At 48.1% G+C, this 18,195-nt stretch overlaps 1 protein-coding gene across 5 annotated transcripts in view; it reads right to left on the reverse strand.

Annotated features, from left to right (window-relative positions):
• The window catches only part of Arid1b (AT-rich interaction domain 1B), a 380,162-nt gene extending 362,189 nt beyond the window's left edge, over positions 1–17,973 (reverse strand). For 2 of the 5 annotated variants that reach the window (XM_052750907.1, XM_052750906.1), the window contains exon 1: positions 15,560–17,345. In XM_052750907.1, the coding sequence (XP_052606867.1) occupies positions 15,560–17,287 (1,728 nt within the window). In that variant the 5' untranslated portion in view covers positions 17,288–17,345. Of the gene's footprint in view, positions 1–15,559; positions 17,346–17,874 lie in introns of those variants that run through there. The other 3 variants (XM_052750910.1, XM_052750905.1, XM_052750908.1) reach the window with 3 other exon arrangements.
• Positions 17,974–18,195: the final 222 nt, after the last annotated feature.

Consider the following 18,195-nt stretch of genomic DNA (forward strand, 5'->3'; position numbering starts at 1 on the left):
AAGTTCACTCTTTTGAATTCCCTACACACTGCCATACCATAAAGGATACCACTTCCATGCAGCTATCTCCAGGATTAAAGAATTACTATAAACAGACATTAAGCAAAGTGAAATACTCTAAGTCCAGGCTAGGGTCAGCACTGGGGTGGCAGCAGGAAGTGAGGAAACCAGGGGGGAGCTAGCTCTTTCATACTCCACAGACGCCTCTGCGGGGTTAACACTGGAACTTAGGCCTCTGCTGGAAGAGTTAGAAGACAAACTGACCTTTATTAAAAGCTGAGGTTTGTTTTCGCTGAGAAATCGAGGGGAGAACTATTTCGGGCACACAGGGGAACCACCCTCAGTCAGACCTGTGCCTTGCTCATAGGCCACAGAAGGGTCCCCACATCCGACCCAGCACCCCGAGGCCCAAAAAGCCTAGCAGCATCCGAGCAAAGCAAGAAAGTGTCCTCTACTGTCAACTAAAACTTTCAAATCTCACCACCACTCAATCTGGCCCTGAGGGGGCCGTGCAGCCACAGCAAGGGGAGATCACCATGACTGCACCGCATGAAAGAACCTTCCCAAAGAAGTTTTCTCTCATGCTTATTTCTCACTCTTATTCATATCCTGGTTCTCTTCTCTTTTTTAAAATGTGTGCACACATGTGCGGGGACGCGTGTGGGACGTGAGGACAGCCTTGTGTGTCACCTTCAGGAACACCATCCACCCTCTTTTCACAGGGTCTCTCATTGGCCTAGCACTCATCAATTGATTGAGACTGGCTGGCCATCAAATCGCAGGGAACCTCCTGTCTCTGCCTCCCCAAGGCTAGGACTACAAGCATGCGATGCTGGACACTCATTGCTACGTGGCTTCTGGGGACCAAATCCAGTTCCTGTGTTTGCAAGGCAAGTCCTTTACCAACTGAGTCAGCCCCCCAGCACAGTGATTTTAAAATAAATATATACAGTGATTGTAAAATAAATAAATAAATAAATATATATATATATATATATATATATATATACACACACACACACACACACACACACACACAAATTTTGCTGTCTGGCTGACAACGTCCACACCTTCTCAGGAGTTCACTCTGTTCAAAATGAATACAACAATATATATTTTAAATCCCATATTCCTACTCTTATCAGTCTTCTGAGAAGTCCCTTCCAATACCACCAATCTGCCTTGATTCCTTCTTGCTTCCTTGAATTCACAGGTGCTGGCCCCATACATAATAGAAGGGACCTGAGACACTGTCCATCATCCTCCTCTTTATACAAATCAGCTCACTCAGCAGCTCCTCCATTCTAGAATTACTTCCAAATGCAGACCCTCACCTCCTTCTTGGGAAGTTCAGTCACCGCTGCACTGAAATAAACAGAGGGGAGACAGTCTACACTGCTCTTTAAACATCAAGACTTCTTCACAGTCTTGGCAACTCAGAGCAATGGCCCAGATCGTGGCATGGCCTTCCCATGACAGGTGGATGTAAATTAATGCCTGGTGACACCACAAGAATAAACCAATAGGCACCCTCCTGTAATACACAGTCTTTATTCTTTGTTTGCTTGCGACAATGGACCACATAATAAAAGCTCAATCATCACAATGTGGTTTTACATGGAGAAACACTATTCTGCCTCTGGGAGCAGCAAGAAGGTGGGCTTCCAGGCCCCTCCACAGGAGGAGGCCTCTGAATGTCCTCCTCCCTGGGTGCCTGTGAAAGAACGCATTCCCTAATTCTACCCATTTGCTTGTCTTCAAAACCAGGGTAACGATGATGCCTCCCAGGTGTATGCATGTGCATGGCATGCATGGTCTCATCCAGTCACTGCAGCTATTCTGATATTAGTGATTTTTATTACCACACTATTTTGTATGACTCTCCTAAGTCTTTCCATAAACCTACATTTTTTTTTGAGAAGTCAAGAACAAAAAGTAGCATATTTCTTAAGAGTTTTACCAATTACCCCTGACTATGACATAACCGTCCTCAGCAGGACACATTTTCAAAAACCATGCAAGATGCAGCTGCTGACTCACTACCACTGGGACATTTCTCTCTGTGCCTGGCTGGCCGCTCTCCCTGGGTACTGTGTACCCTTTGCTCCCGGGAGGAGCACTTGGCACGTAGTCACCCTGACCTTAACTACACAGCCACCTTGCTACTTCATCCATCCCAGAATTACCTCCTTTTCCTCGGATGCTATCCGCCGCCACCCCACCTCCATCAATCTCATTTTGGAGGTGAGCTTCTGTTCCTAATCCGAAGTTGCACACAGAAAGAGGCCAGGCACATGTGAGCCCAGTGACCTGGGGACTATGACCCCGGCATTTCTGAGAGTCAATGTTGTCACAATCAGTTCTCCCAATTTTTTTAAAATGATTCTCCCCACCAGAGAGAAACAAGTTTTCCCCAGGTCAAAGGGGAGGCTTTTCCTGCTCCTCAGTCAAGCCTGCCCATCAGGCACACTCCCCACAGAGGAGTGACCTCTTCTGGACCCCACTGGGAGAGCCAGGTATCTACAGCCGGGCTCTGACCCATGTCATAAACCAGAATGTTCACAGGAAGAGTTGGGCCCGAAAGCCACACAAAGGCACTTATAAATGTCAGGCTGCCCAGATCACCGCTCTTCTGCCAAGAACACACTAGAGTGCCTCTTCAGACCAATTAAATTCACAATGAGAACTTTTCCTTCCAAACGCTCTACCATGAACCCCATCAAGTAAGTACCTCAACTGCCACCCATGCAGAGCTCTAACTCCACACACACAAAGTAAAATGACAGAGAGAAATACCCTTTCAAACTACTTTTATCTAATAAAAGCCCATGGCTCATTAATTGCATTAATAAATATAAAACTCTCAAGTGAAGTCATACCAGTTCATTTCAGATGTGGACAGCACACCTCCCCAATGTCCAAAATCTTGTATCTTTGAAAGGCTTGTCTGAATGAAATGTATGTAGCCCATGATGGCCCACAGTATGGAAAGTATTTTGTTTAGGAAAAAAAAAAGTATTTTGTTTTCAAATACCTATAGGAAAGAAACAATAATTCAACAATTATTTCAAAGCCCAGGCACGGATGCACACATCTTTGTGTGGAAACAGTGGAAAGCTTGTGAGTTCTAGGCCAGTCTGGACTGCACAGTGAGAGTCTGTCTCATATAAGTAAATAATAAATAAACAAACAAATGAGAGAGAGGGAGAAGAGGAGAGAAAAAGGCAGAGAAGAAAATGCCTTCACTTGGAAGGGCTATTCAACACTAATGAGACATGCCCCCAACCGAAAGGGTCTTTTCTAAGGAACACTGCTCACACATCTGTGTGTGGTAACAAACACTTCACCCAGTGCCCACCGCAGGACCTGGTGGCGGGTCGTGCGCACCAGCGCACACTGCCTCCCCGGGCTATCTGTCCATGCTCCGTGGGAGTCCAATCTCCTTGCATTACCTCTGCCCAGGCCAGGGAAGGAAAGCTGTCAAAGTCCCAGTGAAATAAAGAAAACGGCTTTCTTCCTGAGACAGCGGCTTCAATTCACAGAGCACACGGCTAATCTACATATGTGAAGGTCACTGGCACTTCACTGTGAGGTTAGGAATGGAGGCTCACGGAAGGGGCCCGTCTTAAACGTCTTGGCAGGGCGCCCAACAAGTGAGATTGTTGAGCAGCAATAGTCAGCTTCTGGCAGCAGCCAGGGAAAAATATTTTGATCACGTGGTACTGTGCACACCACCTAGTGTGTTTCACAGGAAACTTTGAGAGTTCCTAAAAATCATCACGTATTGGAAACAATTCCAGCGCTCAGCTCTGCCGGGTCAGCCATGCTAGTGTGCCCTCCTCTTCATCAAATACCTTCTGTGCACTTGCTGGACAGACAAAGAAGAAAAGTCCACACACTGATGCCAGTTGGCTCAAATATCTCAACAGCTGAGCACAACTTCTTTCCAACCATTTTTTAATGAAACATCAAAACACTTCAAAGGGCAAAAATGAGACCCAAAATGTCATATTCCGCTAAGCTGTCCAAGCACAGCCACCCTGATAACATTCCTCCTCTGGTGCCCTCCTTTGTCTCACCCCCTTCAGGAGTCATACGGCCTCTGGGAACTCACAGGAACTTCGGAAGTCAACACACACTCCCTACAGAATGAGAGTCAACGCTGGTGTCTCAAGGGCTCAGTCACTCCAGTCTCCCACACACACTGTGGCCACCAGGTGAAGGGACAGAAGCCTAAGGGCTGTGGACAAGTCTCCTCCTGCACTGGGCAACTCCCCTCTGTCTTCCAGATCAGCCAGGAAGCCAGGGATCCCGCACTAAGGGGCAAGGACACTTTTCAAAGCCAGCAAACTCCTAGCCAGTACGACTAAAACTTCAACCTACTTAATTTCCTCATGGGGAAAATTAATTAGAAGCAAAAGATCCGATTTGGAAGTGGTCTACCTACCAACATTTCCCGCAACTCAAAATCCAGATTGCTAAGAGGTTAGTTACCCAACCTCTCTTTCTAATTAAATAGCACAAGGAACATAAGAATACCCCCCAACAAACTACTTCATTTAATTAATTGCCAATCTTTACTTCCTCCATAATCTAAGAGCAGCCCTCTATGATAAACAGAGAACACAAAGTTTAACAATTTACAAATATTCTCTGCATATCTATCTGCCTTGACAGCCTACACCAATATCAGGCTTGAAAACTATGGCCCACATTTTACAACTATTCAATAACTTAGTTTTCCTTTACTTGGCAAAGAAAGAACCATCGGGGAAAAAAAGTCTGAGGTGATTTAGACTAGAAATAAGCTTCAAATATTAACCTATTTGTTCTGAAGGGAAAAAAACTGATAGACTGTTAAATTAACTACAAGAGAAAGAGAACAAACTCATTTAAAATCTTTATTGATGAGAAAACACACTATTTTGTCACTCCATTAAAATGTCCCTTTCGTTGCCAATGGTACCTAATCAAGTCTACACAAGAAATCCCACAAGGATTCTCTCCCATTCCTTGAAAGGGAACTGCAGAGCACAGAGACATGAAGTGACTTGCTTGAGGTCACACAGGCCATAAACAGCCCAGCTTCCAGCGTTCTGTTGCTTGCTTACTTCCTTCGGCTCATGCAGTTCCTTGTCTCTGCTTCCATCTCCAGCAAGGCCTTGCTGCTTCTCCACTCTCCACCTGATCTATGTGAAGCACAGCTCTAACAAAGCTACTCCCAACGATCCCTTCGTCCTGCATGGAACAGATCCCTTCATCCTGCATGGAGCAGACCCCTTCATCCAGGCAGTCGCTGCGGTCTCAGCTTCCCCACAGCATCCAGCACAGAGAACGCTCCACTCTTGCTATGACACATCCTGGAGCCCTGGTTCAAGACTGTCCAGTGAGGTCGAGTTAAATGACCTGATATTAAACCCTTCCTGCACTGTTTTCTGTTTGTTTTTGAGGCAGGGCCTTACTTGGTAACTCAGGTTGTCCTGGAACTCACCAAGTAGCTCAGGCTAGCCTTGGACATCTAGCAATTCTCTTCCCAGCTGCTGGGGGTTCGCCCAGCTGCAAAGCCATTTCTTTAGGGAGAATGCATCAGAAAAATGACACTCAAGACAGAATCCACATTAGAACCCCCTTCTCGTCAACACCATCATACCTAAGAACAACTCCCAAGTTCCTAAAAGAATGAGCACTGACTGCACACGATTCTTGCAACTGCTTTGGAAGTGAGCAACATGCATCAGGGCATGTTCACTTCAGACAAGCTACCAGCCACCTTTCAAATATTTCCAAAACGGGGCACTCGCCTCCATTACTGTGTGGGGGTAGCACAGTAATGTACTAGGTTACACTGTAGTACCTTCATTCGTTACGATAAGTCTCTCCTTGGCTCCCCTTCCCCTCTCCCATCCGGGATCCCCCAGTTAGTCTCCCCTCAGGTGGTATGCTTAGAGGGCGGTGATCTTTTGCACAAGAACTGAGGAGTATTACAGCCATTCACTTTAATTTCTATTCGGCAAACCCCAGGAGTTTCTAATCATTCACCAGGGAGAATTATGGATCCTATGCTGTATTTACTCCTTGTATGAAAAGCACCAAACAGCGATCAGCACTTGTTCATAATAGAATTTAATTTTGTCTACGACAGCTTTCTAAATCTCAGTATTAAAAACAAAAGGAATGGAGCTGGAGATGGTTCAGTGAAAAAGAGCGGCGCACACTGCTCTTCCAGAGGGACCTGAGTTCAGGTCCCGGCACTCACAACCGGCAGCTCACCACTGCCTGTAACTGCAGCTCCAGGGATCCAACACCTTAGTCTAGCCTCCAGCATCTGCACTCACATGCACAAACCCACCAACAAACAAATATACAGATTTTAAAAATAAATACTTGAAAAAGTATTCTCCGAGCAAAGTCATTAACATTCTCAGATTGCATTGTGTATTTTGATTATTTAAGAACATCCCTAACCCCTCTATGTAGCAAATTATAATTCTGTTAGGAAACAAATCTAATAGTTCCAGTGAAGTTAAAGACAACACAAAATGCAACAAGTTAACCAAAGTCCAATTACCCAGAAGCTCCAAGATGTCTTGTTTTTAATTTTTGAAATTTTGAAAATTAGTGATCCTAAAAATACAGTAACTTTTGCAGTTCATAAAAACAGACAGCGTAGATGTAAGGAAGGCTTGGGTCCTGCCCAGAGGACGACCGTCACAGGCCCCCCCAGATGACCTGAAATCCCTACTTGGAGTCTATGAAGAAGCAAATAACTTTGGGGCTGGGCAGGGCTAAACATTGGGGCAGCCTTGTCCTCGACCACACTCTGAAGGGAGACAGAAGCAAGCAGGCCCAGGAAAGGAGGCAGGCAGAGTAGGTAGGGCATGGGGTTAACGGAAGGACTTCAGTGAAGGCCTTCAGCAACCAGTCTGCCAGCAACATTCCAAATGGAAAATCAAATCCCTGTGGAGGCCAGAGACAATGAGTGCACCAGCCCAACAATAAGCCACAACCTGCTGTGGATTCCCAGCTACAGTCTCTCTACCTCAGGAGGCATAGCCTCACTATGGTCATCCTCTCGCGAATCCTCCCCATCACAGGACTAAACACAAAGAAAGTGCCCATCCCTGGGAGCTGTGCCTGCTTCCTCAGAAAACTACTTGTTTGGCAAGATTTTCCACTTGCATTTCCAAGGTCACCCATAACTCACAAGGCAAAGTGAATTTATTATTTAAAATTACATAGGAACTGCAAAAAGAAAATCTAAGACACTGCAATGGATTCTTAATTTGGTTGGTAACAACAACAACAAAAAAACACCATTTCAAAACTTAGATGTCAGCTCCTAGATCAATTCTGGGATTCCCAGTCATTTCCTGATTTGGTTCTGAGGAGTGGTTGAACTTCTGAGACACCATAGAGAAAGAAACAGGAGCCGCCAATAAGAATTCTGGAACGGCCTCCACTAATCATTGGGGCCGGCTTTCTGAAAAGGTTTATTTCAGGACCTGGAGCAGTGGCTGCACTGTGCTCGGCCAGCATACATTATCTAAACTGTTCCCAGAAATACACAGCAAGCTAAGGAGATTCCCCGATACCCAGCAGACTGCTTCTCTTTTTCCAAGAGTCTATGAGATGCAGAAAACTGAGAAAAAGAAAAAGGACCATTCCATATAATGATTCGATTTTCCGGTTTTGGTTATTACTCTCTGTAACAGGGCACCATTTCGCACTGGCACAAAGCCAGGAGCTGACTGGGGGAAACAGGAGTCAGTAAAAAAACATCAGCTATATCACATCCACCTGCAATTATTTGTATTTCCAAAATCCACACCCCCCACTTCCCCAAATCAGGCCATTACTCTGAGGAACCACACAGCCTTCATTCACACTGTTGAAATAAGCCAGTGCTAAGCCCACAGTGCCAAACCCTCACCGTGCAGGTATGGCAAGGCAAGCCCTGGCAGCACTGGCCTCACCTGCACAGGGAGTAGCAGAGGCCCCAGACTCACGACTGCCTATGTCTGCAGAGCACTGACTAAAAAGTGGACACTCAGTAAATGATTATCTACTAGTCGGTTGTCTGGGGCAGCCACAAACCACGCAGCATACACGAATGCTAAATGTTCACGCCTAAAATAACAGTTGCCTCCCAACACAGGAGCTTAGATAAGTCCATTTCCTCTCTAGGGATCTGGTACCTTCTGTCCATAACTGAAGAGTTGACTTCAGAGCAACATCAACCATGCTAAAAAATAATCCTAACATCCTGATCAAAATATATTGTATGATAAAAAGCTTTACAAAAAAAAATAAAAATAAAAGGATTAGCAAGCACCTCTTTTGGAGCAGCCTTTAAATTAAAAGACCAATTGCTGTAATTTTTTAATTTGGTACTTTTTACATGTCTTAGTACTTTTTGCATGAACTTCTGTATTTACAGAGGACTAAACACTAACAACATGGGAGCTGGGGTCTGCCCAATCTGCCCTGCAAGCAGGAGGGCCTGAGTCCACTGCTCATCAACAACATAAAAAGCCAAGAGGGCTAGGGATGGAGCTCAGTTGGTAAAATGCTTGCCATCCCATACCTACACCACATAAAACTACGAATATTGACACATGCCTGTAACCCCAGGACTTGGGAGGTAGAGAACTTTAAGGTCATCCAGGGCACGTAAGACCCTCTCCAGAAAGGAAAAAGGGAAAAAAAAGCTGGGTGCTAAAGTGCAGGCGAAGGCTGAGGCAGGAGACGGCCTGGGGCTCAAGGGCCACCCAGTCTACCACATTCAGTAACTTCAACCTTGGTTCAGTGAGAGACTCTGTCCCAAAAGATCATTCTAAAAAGGCAGGGAGGGATTAAGGAAGATACTCAATGCCAGCCTCTGGCCTACACACAAAAGCCCAAGCCCATGGTACAGAGACAGACACACAGACACCACCAGCAGCAACAGCACATACCATGCAGAGAGCACAAATATGGATACAAAGAGGACACAGTATCTATCACCTGGCCTGACATTCACTCTGGTGTCTGCGGTGAAGGCATACTGCCCAAACATTTAAAACAGAAAAAAAATATTCAATCAGTGTAAAACATTTCCCCTAACACTACACATATAAAACGAATGTGCTTTGAAAGCTAAAAATGCAAAAAGAGATGTGACCTCAACAGGTTACTTCTACATCCAATCCTACCCAGTCCCAGGCTTCTCCCCACTACGTCCTCCTGCTCTTTCAAGCCGAGGAAGGTGATTATACCCAGTGATGACACAAATCCACAAAGTCTCAAAGCTACAACAGAAATGAACAATTTAATAAAACTGAAAAGGAAAACATCATTGGTACCCCAGTGGAACCTGAGGAAGGCTTTACTAATAAACTATAAAGTGGCAGAACTCACGGTCACTTTAAAACAAACAAACAAACAAACAGCATCATCATACCACACAGTGAGAGGCAGCAAAGGTCAAAGTTTGACACAAAGAAAGGAAATAGCCGCATCTCTGTGCTGTTTACAAAGTTACATGAATGAGGTGTGCCTAGCGCCACCCGACTATGCCTACAAATGGATAAATAGTAAATTCTATGTTATGGATGTTTCATCAATATATGGAGATATATATCTAAAAACTTGTAATTTTTTGGCAATCTATTCCAAAAAAAAAGAAAAAGTGTGGTACTATCATCCAGGATTTTCTAGATTTCATCAGATACGGCTGACTAAGGAATAATTTCGTCTGCTCCATAGGGTCATCTTTCTTCAAGGCCCAGAACCCCAAGAAGAGCACCTCACAAGGGTTGGTCAGCAGAGGTTACACCTCACTCAGTCACTCCAAAAGGACAGTCCTTTCAGATTCTACTGCCATCTACCTGATTTTAACAATGGAAAGGACTGTCTCCCACGTATGCACTGTCCGTCCTGGAAGTAAACATTATGTATGAAACCAATTAATCTCATCATTAATTCCTCTGTCACACAGTAGCCTTCTAACAAACTTGGCATAGATCCATGCGGAACGGAGTTTGGAAAACAACCTGCTGAAGCCTTCTTAAATGTAAGTCACTTTTAAGAAATAGTCTGCTTAAAATTGTTCCAAATGAGTAGAGTTCCTGCCCAGCATACACAAAGCCCTGGGTTCAATCCCAGGAATGCATAAAATCCACTGTGGTAGTAGCCCACACCAGTAATCCCAGCACATGAGCTCAGGCATCTGAAGTTCAAGGCCAGCCTCTGCTACATGCTAAGTTCCAGGCTGGCCTGAGGTACACAAAACTGTCTTTAAAAATAATAATAATAAAAAAACTTTAATTAAAAAAAAAAAACTTCAAAATTTGATAAACCCTTACTGGAGACACGCCTATTATACTTTGGTAAATTCACTTGGTGTATGTAAGATACTACAGTAAATGTATATTGAATAGTATATTTATTCAAATGTAAGCATAGGGTAAACTGAGTAGAGTCCTAGAGACCCTCAGGTAGTAACTAAATGATACCTGAATCTGTTTCTAGTCATTGACTTTCGAAGAGAAAAAGGCCACTAAAGCATATCAAGGTTTCAGACCAGAGTTAATTCATTCAGTCACCTAATTAAACCAAAAAGGGTCATTAGTCTTATGCAAATAGTCTCCAAACTGGGCCTAGCTGCACCGTGCAATACTCTGCATCTACGATGCATAAACACCTTCTTGGTGGATATACAGTCCTGCCCAGTGCTCCTCCCCCACACCTCGGGGAACAGGACATGGGTCCTGGGATTCCTTGGCCTCTAACATGCATACACAGCTTCAAGCATGCCTACACAAGCATGCCTACGTAGCAATTGTGCGTACATAGCATTCACAGTAAGCGTGCATGCACAACAAGCTTGTACATACAGCAAGCCTGTATACAAAGCAAGCATGCACACACAGCTCCAAGAGTGCATACACAACAGCAAGTGTGCATAAACAGCAAGTGTGCATAAACAGCAAGTGTGCACACACAGCAAGTGTGCATACACAGCAAGCATGCAGCATGACGTTCCCTAAAGCCTCCTTTGCAAAGAACACTCCTCTGAAAAGACACATGCAGCCCCAAACACCCCAGTTCCAAAACTGCCTAAGAAGTGGATATGGCCCCTTAAGTAAAAATAGCACTGCTAGAGTGCCATAAAAATTTCATAACATCCATTTTGAAAATGTAAATATTGCAAAAAAAATTAATGGGAATCTTATTAATATTCATTTTCAGCTTCCCATAAATCTGTTGTTTTAAGTAACACGGCAGTTTTATCAAACATAAATATCAGCCTCAAGTTTACAAATCGACATACAGTCCAAAATGAAAGTGCAATGATCCACAGAACACGGCTGGGAGCATAGAGCTCCAGGGCCTGGGCAGCGACAGCTGGACCCAGCAATGGCAAAAAAAAAAAGCTAGGCAAGAGGCCAGCTCCCAAAACCTCCCGGCCCAACCGCATCTGCTCTGCTCCCAAAACAAGCTGGAAATTTCACAGACCCTGGTAAATTTTAAGTCAACCCTCCCGAGAAAGGACAGGGTTAAATAAAGAAAGGGATCTCCTTCTGGGTTTGCCGATGGTGATGTGAAGCTGGTGTGTATCCTAGGGAATCGATGTTCCTGCTCTATCCGAAGTCATCTTTGCACATACACCAGCCCAAATTATAAAGGGATAGGGACCATTAATGAGAAACAGCTCTAAAAACTAAACAAGCCCTACCACACCAGTTTTCTTTAAAAAAAAAAAAAAAAAAAAAAAAAAAAAAAAAAAAAAAAAAAACCAACGGCTGTGGCCAGTAAAATTAGCACATCTTCCTGTAGCTAGTTCTATATTTTTCAAATTAGTTCTCAAACTAGAATTAATGGTGTTCTCACGGCAGAGTGAAGATGTTATTCTCCTCAACTCTAGAGAAGAAGCAGGCTATTCAGAGGTTAAGTGCATTAGTGAAAGTGTCCCTGCATGATCTGGATTATGCCCTTACCCATGACACACTTCTCACACAATACGATACTGAGAAAAATGCAAGGGCCAAAGCCTGGACAAAAATGAATTCTTAAATCCAGACAAGCAAAACCAAGAGGAAAAAAGAAAAAAGGTTGTTTCCAACTACAGAGTAAATGTAACAACAGGACCCTGGAATAAACCTAATTTAATATTAATTATAATTTTATATTAGCTGACTTTTAAAACTGATTACTATTATAAAAACAAAAATAGTCAAAAATAAGTAATACAAAAATCATGGTGTCTAACAAAACTCATTTTGAGCTATAAATATTTCATCTCCTACAACTAAAAATTAAAAACTACAGACTTTGTTTTAAATTTGAGGGTCTTGTGTTTCTTCCTTAAATAACAGGCCTTTTGTATGAACCATTGCTATTGAATTCACCTAACCAGGTAACCACCATCCATACCTAGGCAAATATATAAATTTAGGCCATCAAGATGTCTTAATGAGATCTGAAATATCAACTAACCTAAGGTTTCATGGAAGAGACGAGGGATGGATCTTATGAGACACTGTATCTTAGAGTCATTTTAAGGAATAAGGAAGGATCCTGGGGTTTCCTGCCTTGTAAGCCTAAACTAGCCGCTTTTTTCCAATGGTAAATAGCACTTTTTATTATTATATTTTACTACAGTCTATAAACTAAAGATAAAATAGCAGGCACAGAATTCCAGACAAATGTGTACTTCCTAAAAGTTTATGTATGTGAGCAGTCTCTAGGACTCCTTTTGAGATTGATCTATCTAAATACTTACTGCAAAAAAAAAAAAAGAAGAAGAAGAAGAAAAAGGAACAAACTAAATCATAAAATGGTTTGTTTCAACCTTTAAAAGACCTCTACCCACAGTAGGTAGGGTTTGTTCCTAGTAACAAAAACAAACAAAAAAACCTGTCACTCCACACAAGCCATTTGCCTAAAATCAAAAATGAAACTAAATGTATTAAGAGCCCAAAAAAGATTTATTTTTCAATTATTTAATATGACTGTACATTTTATGACCTATAGTCTAGTTCAATTTAATATTATGGACAAGTGGCTACCTAGCACAATTATTGTAACAAATACTAAATAATACTGTTCTTCCAAAAGCAAAACAAAAGGAAAAAAACAAAAGTATAAAAAGAAACAGTCTACATGTTATCGGTAAGGTACCTAAGAGAAATCTGTGAATTGAGGTCATAAGTCTGTCCTTTTTTTCTCAGAGATAAAAAAAGCTATTCCCAAGGGCCACACTGAGGCCATAATGGATACTCTCTCATTCCAAGAAAACACACACAAAAAAAACTTACAATGATTGGTACCATTAAGAAACAATATCCTAAAAGTAACACGAACCTACGTCTGCCTCTAACTTCCTCCCTTTATAATTTACAAAGATGAGAATTTTAATTATAATATGGGCTTCTCTTTCACATTTACTGTGTGGATCAAAAACTAAAATTGAAATCACAAGTCTCCCATCAAGAACAGGGAAATTTTTTATTCAAGTAGAACTCCATGGACTATGCAGATTTGGAAGCAGCAGATATCAGGTACCAATGTCCAGCCAGGAGTCAATCACCTGTTAAATTAAGGCCTTTCGCTGACAAGTCTCTCCTCAAATACACAACTATTAAAATACACCTTCCTAAAACAAATGAGCTAAATAGAAAGAACCACGGCTATGCCTTTCTAGCAGATTAAAAAACATCACAAAACTTCACAGCAGTAAGATGTGCATAGAGGAAAAATTATTTGGAAGAAACAGTACCCAGTACAACTTGCCTATAATACGCCTGCTCTGGTTCATAAGGGGTTCAAACAAGGCTCACGTTACTTAGCCCTAACAGAACAATCAAGTGGAAGAAAACAGTATTGGGGGGGCGGGCATTTCTACATGCTACAAACCAGAAGAAAATAGGGTTTTTAGAATTTCACAGAAACACTCATTGTCTCTTTTAGTCAATTGTTCTCTACAAAAATTAGATTCATTTCATGGATTTTAAAACATGCCAGTTCTAAGTATTACTCCTCCACATGATCAGCTTAAAAATGGTCACAATTACGAGAACACAAATCACTAAAAATGCATAGCTCTATTCTGGTTTTAAGCTAATTAAGAATCACCAAATATACAGCTTTCTTCTGAATTTAGATAATTAAATATCAGCAAGAAATATTACTGCATATGTGAATACTGAAATTTTATCGTATTAAACTATGTGCTGATGGAATTAAAATATATTCACAGTTAACTCTGTTAAAAAGTAGACTTTTATAAAAAGCTTTACAAAGCCCAAACTCGTACGATCTGTGCTTTATTATTTATTGTTACTTCTCAATGCACCTATCTTCAGTCTACAACTAAAGTCCACGGTCAATGTGATGCTCATATTGTAAGACTGTGTCATCAAAAGACCCGAGTTTCATAAATGCCCAATACTGGACAACAGCATGTTTCTCTGTATTCAATCCTCTTATTACTAACTATGATTCATAACAATTTAAGCTCTAAATAGTATTCAACCTCCCATCCGCTTGGACTAGAGTTCAGTTATTATTTGTGGCAGGAATTTTTGTGACTGTACTGCTCCGCACTTCTATTTACATCAGCAGTGCTAAATGCCCAATGGTGAGAGGGGAGCCAATCAGATGGCAGATTAGATGTCAACTCAGAGGCAGCTGTCTGGAGACTATTACAGCCAGTTTACCTCCACAATTCAAATTCCAAACCTTGCAAAGGAGATCAAGTCAGTCTTTAGGCTCAGCCTACTAGCAAGAGACAGCCAGAGCGCAAGACACTTCCTAACATCGCTGTAGGACTTGGGCGACAGCAAAATCAAGAAAATGTACATAAATGCGATCCAGAAAGACCCATTTTCACTGGCCTACTACCTTACTAGGTTTGCTGAATAAAAGGAAAGTCTAACCCATGATCAAAATAAGTTCCATCGATCCGGAATCTATTCCTTCCACATCGCCTCCCGGTTGAAGGTGACTCCTTCCAAGCAGCCCTAAGCCCCATAATGGATCTCCCCGGCTATTCTTAGGAACGAATCGATGTTATTTTACAATATTTCGCCTCCGCGTCGTTGTAAATCTGGGTCTTATTCCTGCTGGTAAACATCCAAACTCCAACAGCCACGGCTGTCACAAAGCTAACCTCGTTTTCCCTGCCTCTACCTCGCAGGGGAATGGCAAACCGACCGGGGCCCGGAGGAGAGAGAAAGTTGCTCTCTCCCCGCGCCCACTCGGGCCACACCGTGGGCGCCGGCGGAGCCAGGCCGGGCGGGCCGCGGAGCCCGCCGCCCCGAGAGCCCTCCCGGGCGGGCGCGGCCTTGGGGGGACCGCGGTCCCGTCCCGGGCCTGGCGCGGGCGCGCAAGCAGCAGCTCCGGGAGGGCGCGGGGCGGCCCGGTTCCCCGACCCCGCCAGCTCCGGACTTGGCCGGGCGGCGCCGCGCCCCCCACCACCCCCGCCAAGCCGCCGGGAAAAAGTACCCGGCGAAGAAAGAAAGTCGGGCTCGCGGCGCGAGGCCCGGGCGGAAGCAGGCCCGGCCGGCGCGGGGGTTACCTGGGATCTGCCCATGGTCGGTCCGGGGGTGCCGGGGCTCATCGCCGGGTGACTCCTTTGTTGCGCGGCCGCCCAGGCCGGGCTGGCAGCGGCGTACTGGGCGCCCAGGTCCTTGCCCAAGCCCATGCCCGCGGCCGCCTGCTGGCCACCCGCCGCCGCCCCCGCCGCCGCCGCCGCCGCCTGGGACTGGGGCTGCGACGGCGGCGGCGGCGGCGCGCTGGGGCTGCTGTAGTCGGGGTAGCTGCCGCCGTAGCTCCGCATCATGGGGCTGGGCGAGGTGAGCAGCTGGTTGAGGGTCGGCGTGGCCCCCGACGGGTGCTGGTTCTGGCCGGCGAAGCGCTGGAAGCCCCCCGCCGCTGCCGCCGCGCCGGCGGCCGCCTTGCTGAGGCTCGCGGCCCCGCCGCCCCCGGGGCCCATCATCATGCCGCCGCCCTGCTGCCGCGGGGAGCTCAGCACCCCGTACCCCGAGGACGAGCCCCCATAGCCGCCGCCGCCGCCGCCACCGCCGCCGCCTCCTGCTCCTCCTGCTGCTGCCGCCGCCGCCGCCGCCGCCGCCGCGGCCGCCGCCGCCGCCGCCACAGCTCCGGCTCCTGCTGCCGCTGCCGCTGCTCCTCCTGCTCCTCCTGCTCCTCCTGCTCCTCCTCCTCCTCCACCTCCTCCGCTGCCTCCTCCTCCTCCGCCGCCGCCGCCGCCGCCGCCGCCGCCCGCGCCGGGCCGGCTGTAGCCCGGATAATGGTTGTACTGGCTGTTGGGGTACCCTTCGTGGGAGTTCTGCAGGGGGTCCATGCTGCTGGGGGCCCCGGCGGCGGCAGAGGCGGAGTGCATCATCCCCATCCCGGGGCTTTGTTGTCCGCCATGTTGATCAAAGCAAGGCCCAGCGCGGCCGCCGGGGCCGCCGCTAGCAGGGGCAGCGCTGCCATAGTAATTATTAAACTCCGAGACGGCCGCCGGGCCGCCACCGCCGCCCCCAGGCACGGCGACCGGCGCGGGTGGCTGCTGCGCGCCCAGGCCCGGGTGCTCATAGCGGCTGCCCGCCGGCTCCCCCATCTTGGGCGGCGCGTCGTCCTCGTCGCCCGGCTTGCTCAGCAGAGGCTGGCCCTGCGGGTCGGCCTGACTGCCCGCGGCACTGTCCTTGGCGCCTCCATGTTGCGGCTGTTCCATGTCCGGGCCGGGCTGAGGCGCGCCGCCGCCGCCGCCACCGCCGCCGCCGCCGCCCGCGCCGCCCAGGCTGTTGTTGGCAGTGGGATGCTGCTGCTGCTGCGGCGGCGGCGGCGGCGGCGGCGGTGGTAGCGGTGGCGGCTGCTGCTGTGGCGGTGGCTGCGGCGGCTGCGGCTGCTGGAACTGGTTTAGCTGCTGCTGTAGTGCGTGGTGGTGGTGGTGGTGGTGGAGGAGGTGGTGGAGGTGGTGGAGGTGGTGGGCATGGTGGTGATGGTGGTGGTGGGCATGGTGGTGGTGGTGCTGCTGCTGCTGCTGATGGGGCGGTGCAGCGGGGGCCTCGCCAACGGCTTTCAGTTTGTGGTTGGGGAGCAGCCCGGTCTCCATGGCCGAGCCGGGGCCCGCCGAGGAGGAGGAAGAGGCCGCGACGGCGGCGGCGGCGGCGGAGGAGGAGGAGGAGGAGGAGGACAGCGCGGCGGCGGCGCTGGCACCCTCCTTGAGAGCCGCCTCGGAGCCGCCGCTCTGCGCGCTGTTGGAGCTAGCGGCGGCCGCGGCGCTCGCGCTATGGGCCATGTTCAGGTCGTGACGGGGGTGCAGGGGGTGGTGGTGCACATTATTCAGGCCGCCGTCGCCGCCCCCCAGTATGGGGCCCGGAGCCGCCGCCGCCGCCACCGCGCCGCGCGCGCCCGCCTCCAGGTCCCGGGCCCCGGGCGCCGGCCGCGGCCCCGAGGGCGCCCGCCGCTCGCCGCTGCCCGCCCGTGCCCGCGCCGACGCCGCTGCCGCTGCCCGCGCGGCCATGATCGCCGCGGCGTGGCGCGGCCGGGCGGGGTGGGGGGAGACAATGTCCCCACTCGCAGCCGGCCGCCCCTCCTGCGCGCATCCACGCGGCCCGCGGGGAAGCGCGGCGCCCTCCCTCCCCAATCCCCCCCCCACCACTACAACCCCGCAGCCCCGGGCCGCCCGCCGGGGGCGCGCCTTGGCGCTCGGGGGGCCCGCGCCCGCTCCGGCCTGGGCCGCCGGAAAGTTTTTTAGTTTCGCTTGCAATGAAACTTTTCTCTCTCTCTTGTCTGCCTCTCTCCCTCACTCTCGCTCTCTCTCTCTCTCTTTTTTTTTTTTCCCCCCTCTCTAACCCGGATATGGGGGGGAAATGCACGACTTGCCTGAGCCTATCGGGCCCAGCGCGGCGTGAGGGAGCCGAGCGAGCCGGAGCAACTATTATCCGCTTCTCTCCGAGGGCTGCTGCGCACTCGCAAAACGCGGACTGGACTCGGCCCCCCGGCGCCGCCGCCGAGCGCTCGCCCGCTCGCCCGCTCGCCCGCTCGCCCGCTCGCCCGCTCGCCCGCTCGCCCGCTCGCCCGCTCGCCCGCTCGCCCGCTCGCCCGCTCGCCCGCTCGCCCGCTCTCCCAGCGCTGCCTCGCCCGGCCTGGCGCGCTAGACCCGGCCCCGGGGAGCGGGGACCCAGGCTGCGGGCGCTCGCGGCC

Source organism: Peromyscus californicus, unplaced genomic scaffold, assembly GCF_007827085.1.
Source record: "Peromyscus californicus insignis strain IS unplaced genomic scaffold, ASM782708v3 Scaffold_22__1_contigs__length_63687245, whole genome shotgun sequence".
In the NCBI taxonomy this organism is placed as follows: Eukaryota; Metazoa; Chordata; class Mammalia; order Rodentia; family Cricetidae; genus Peromyscus; species Peromyscus californicus.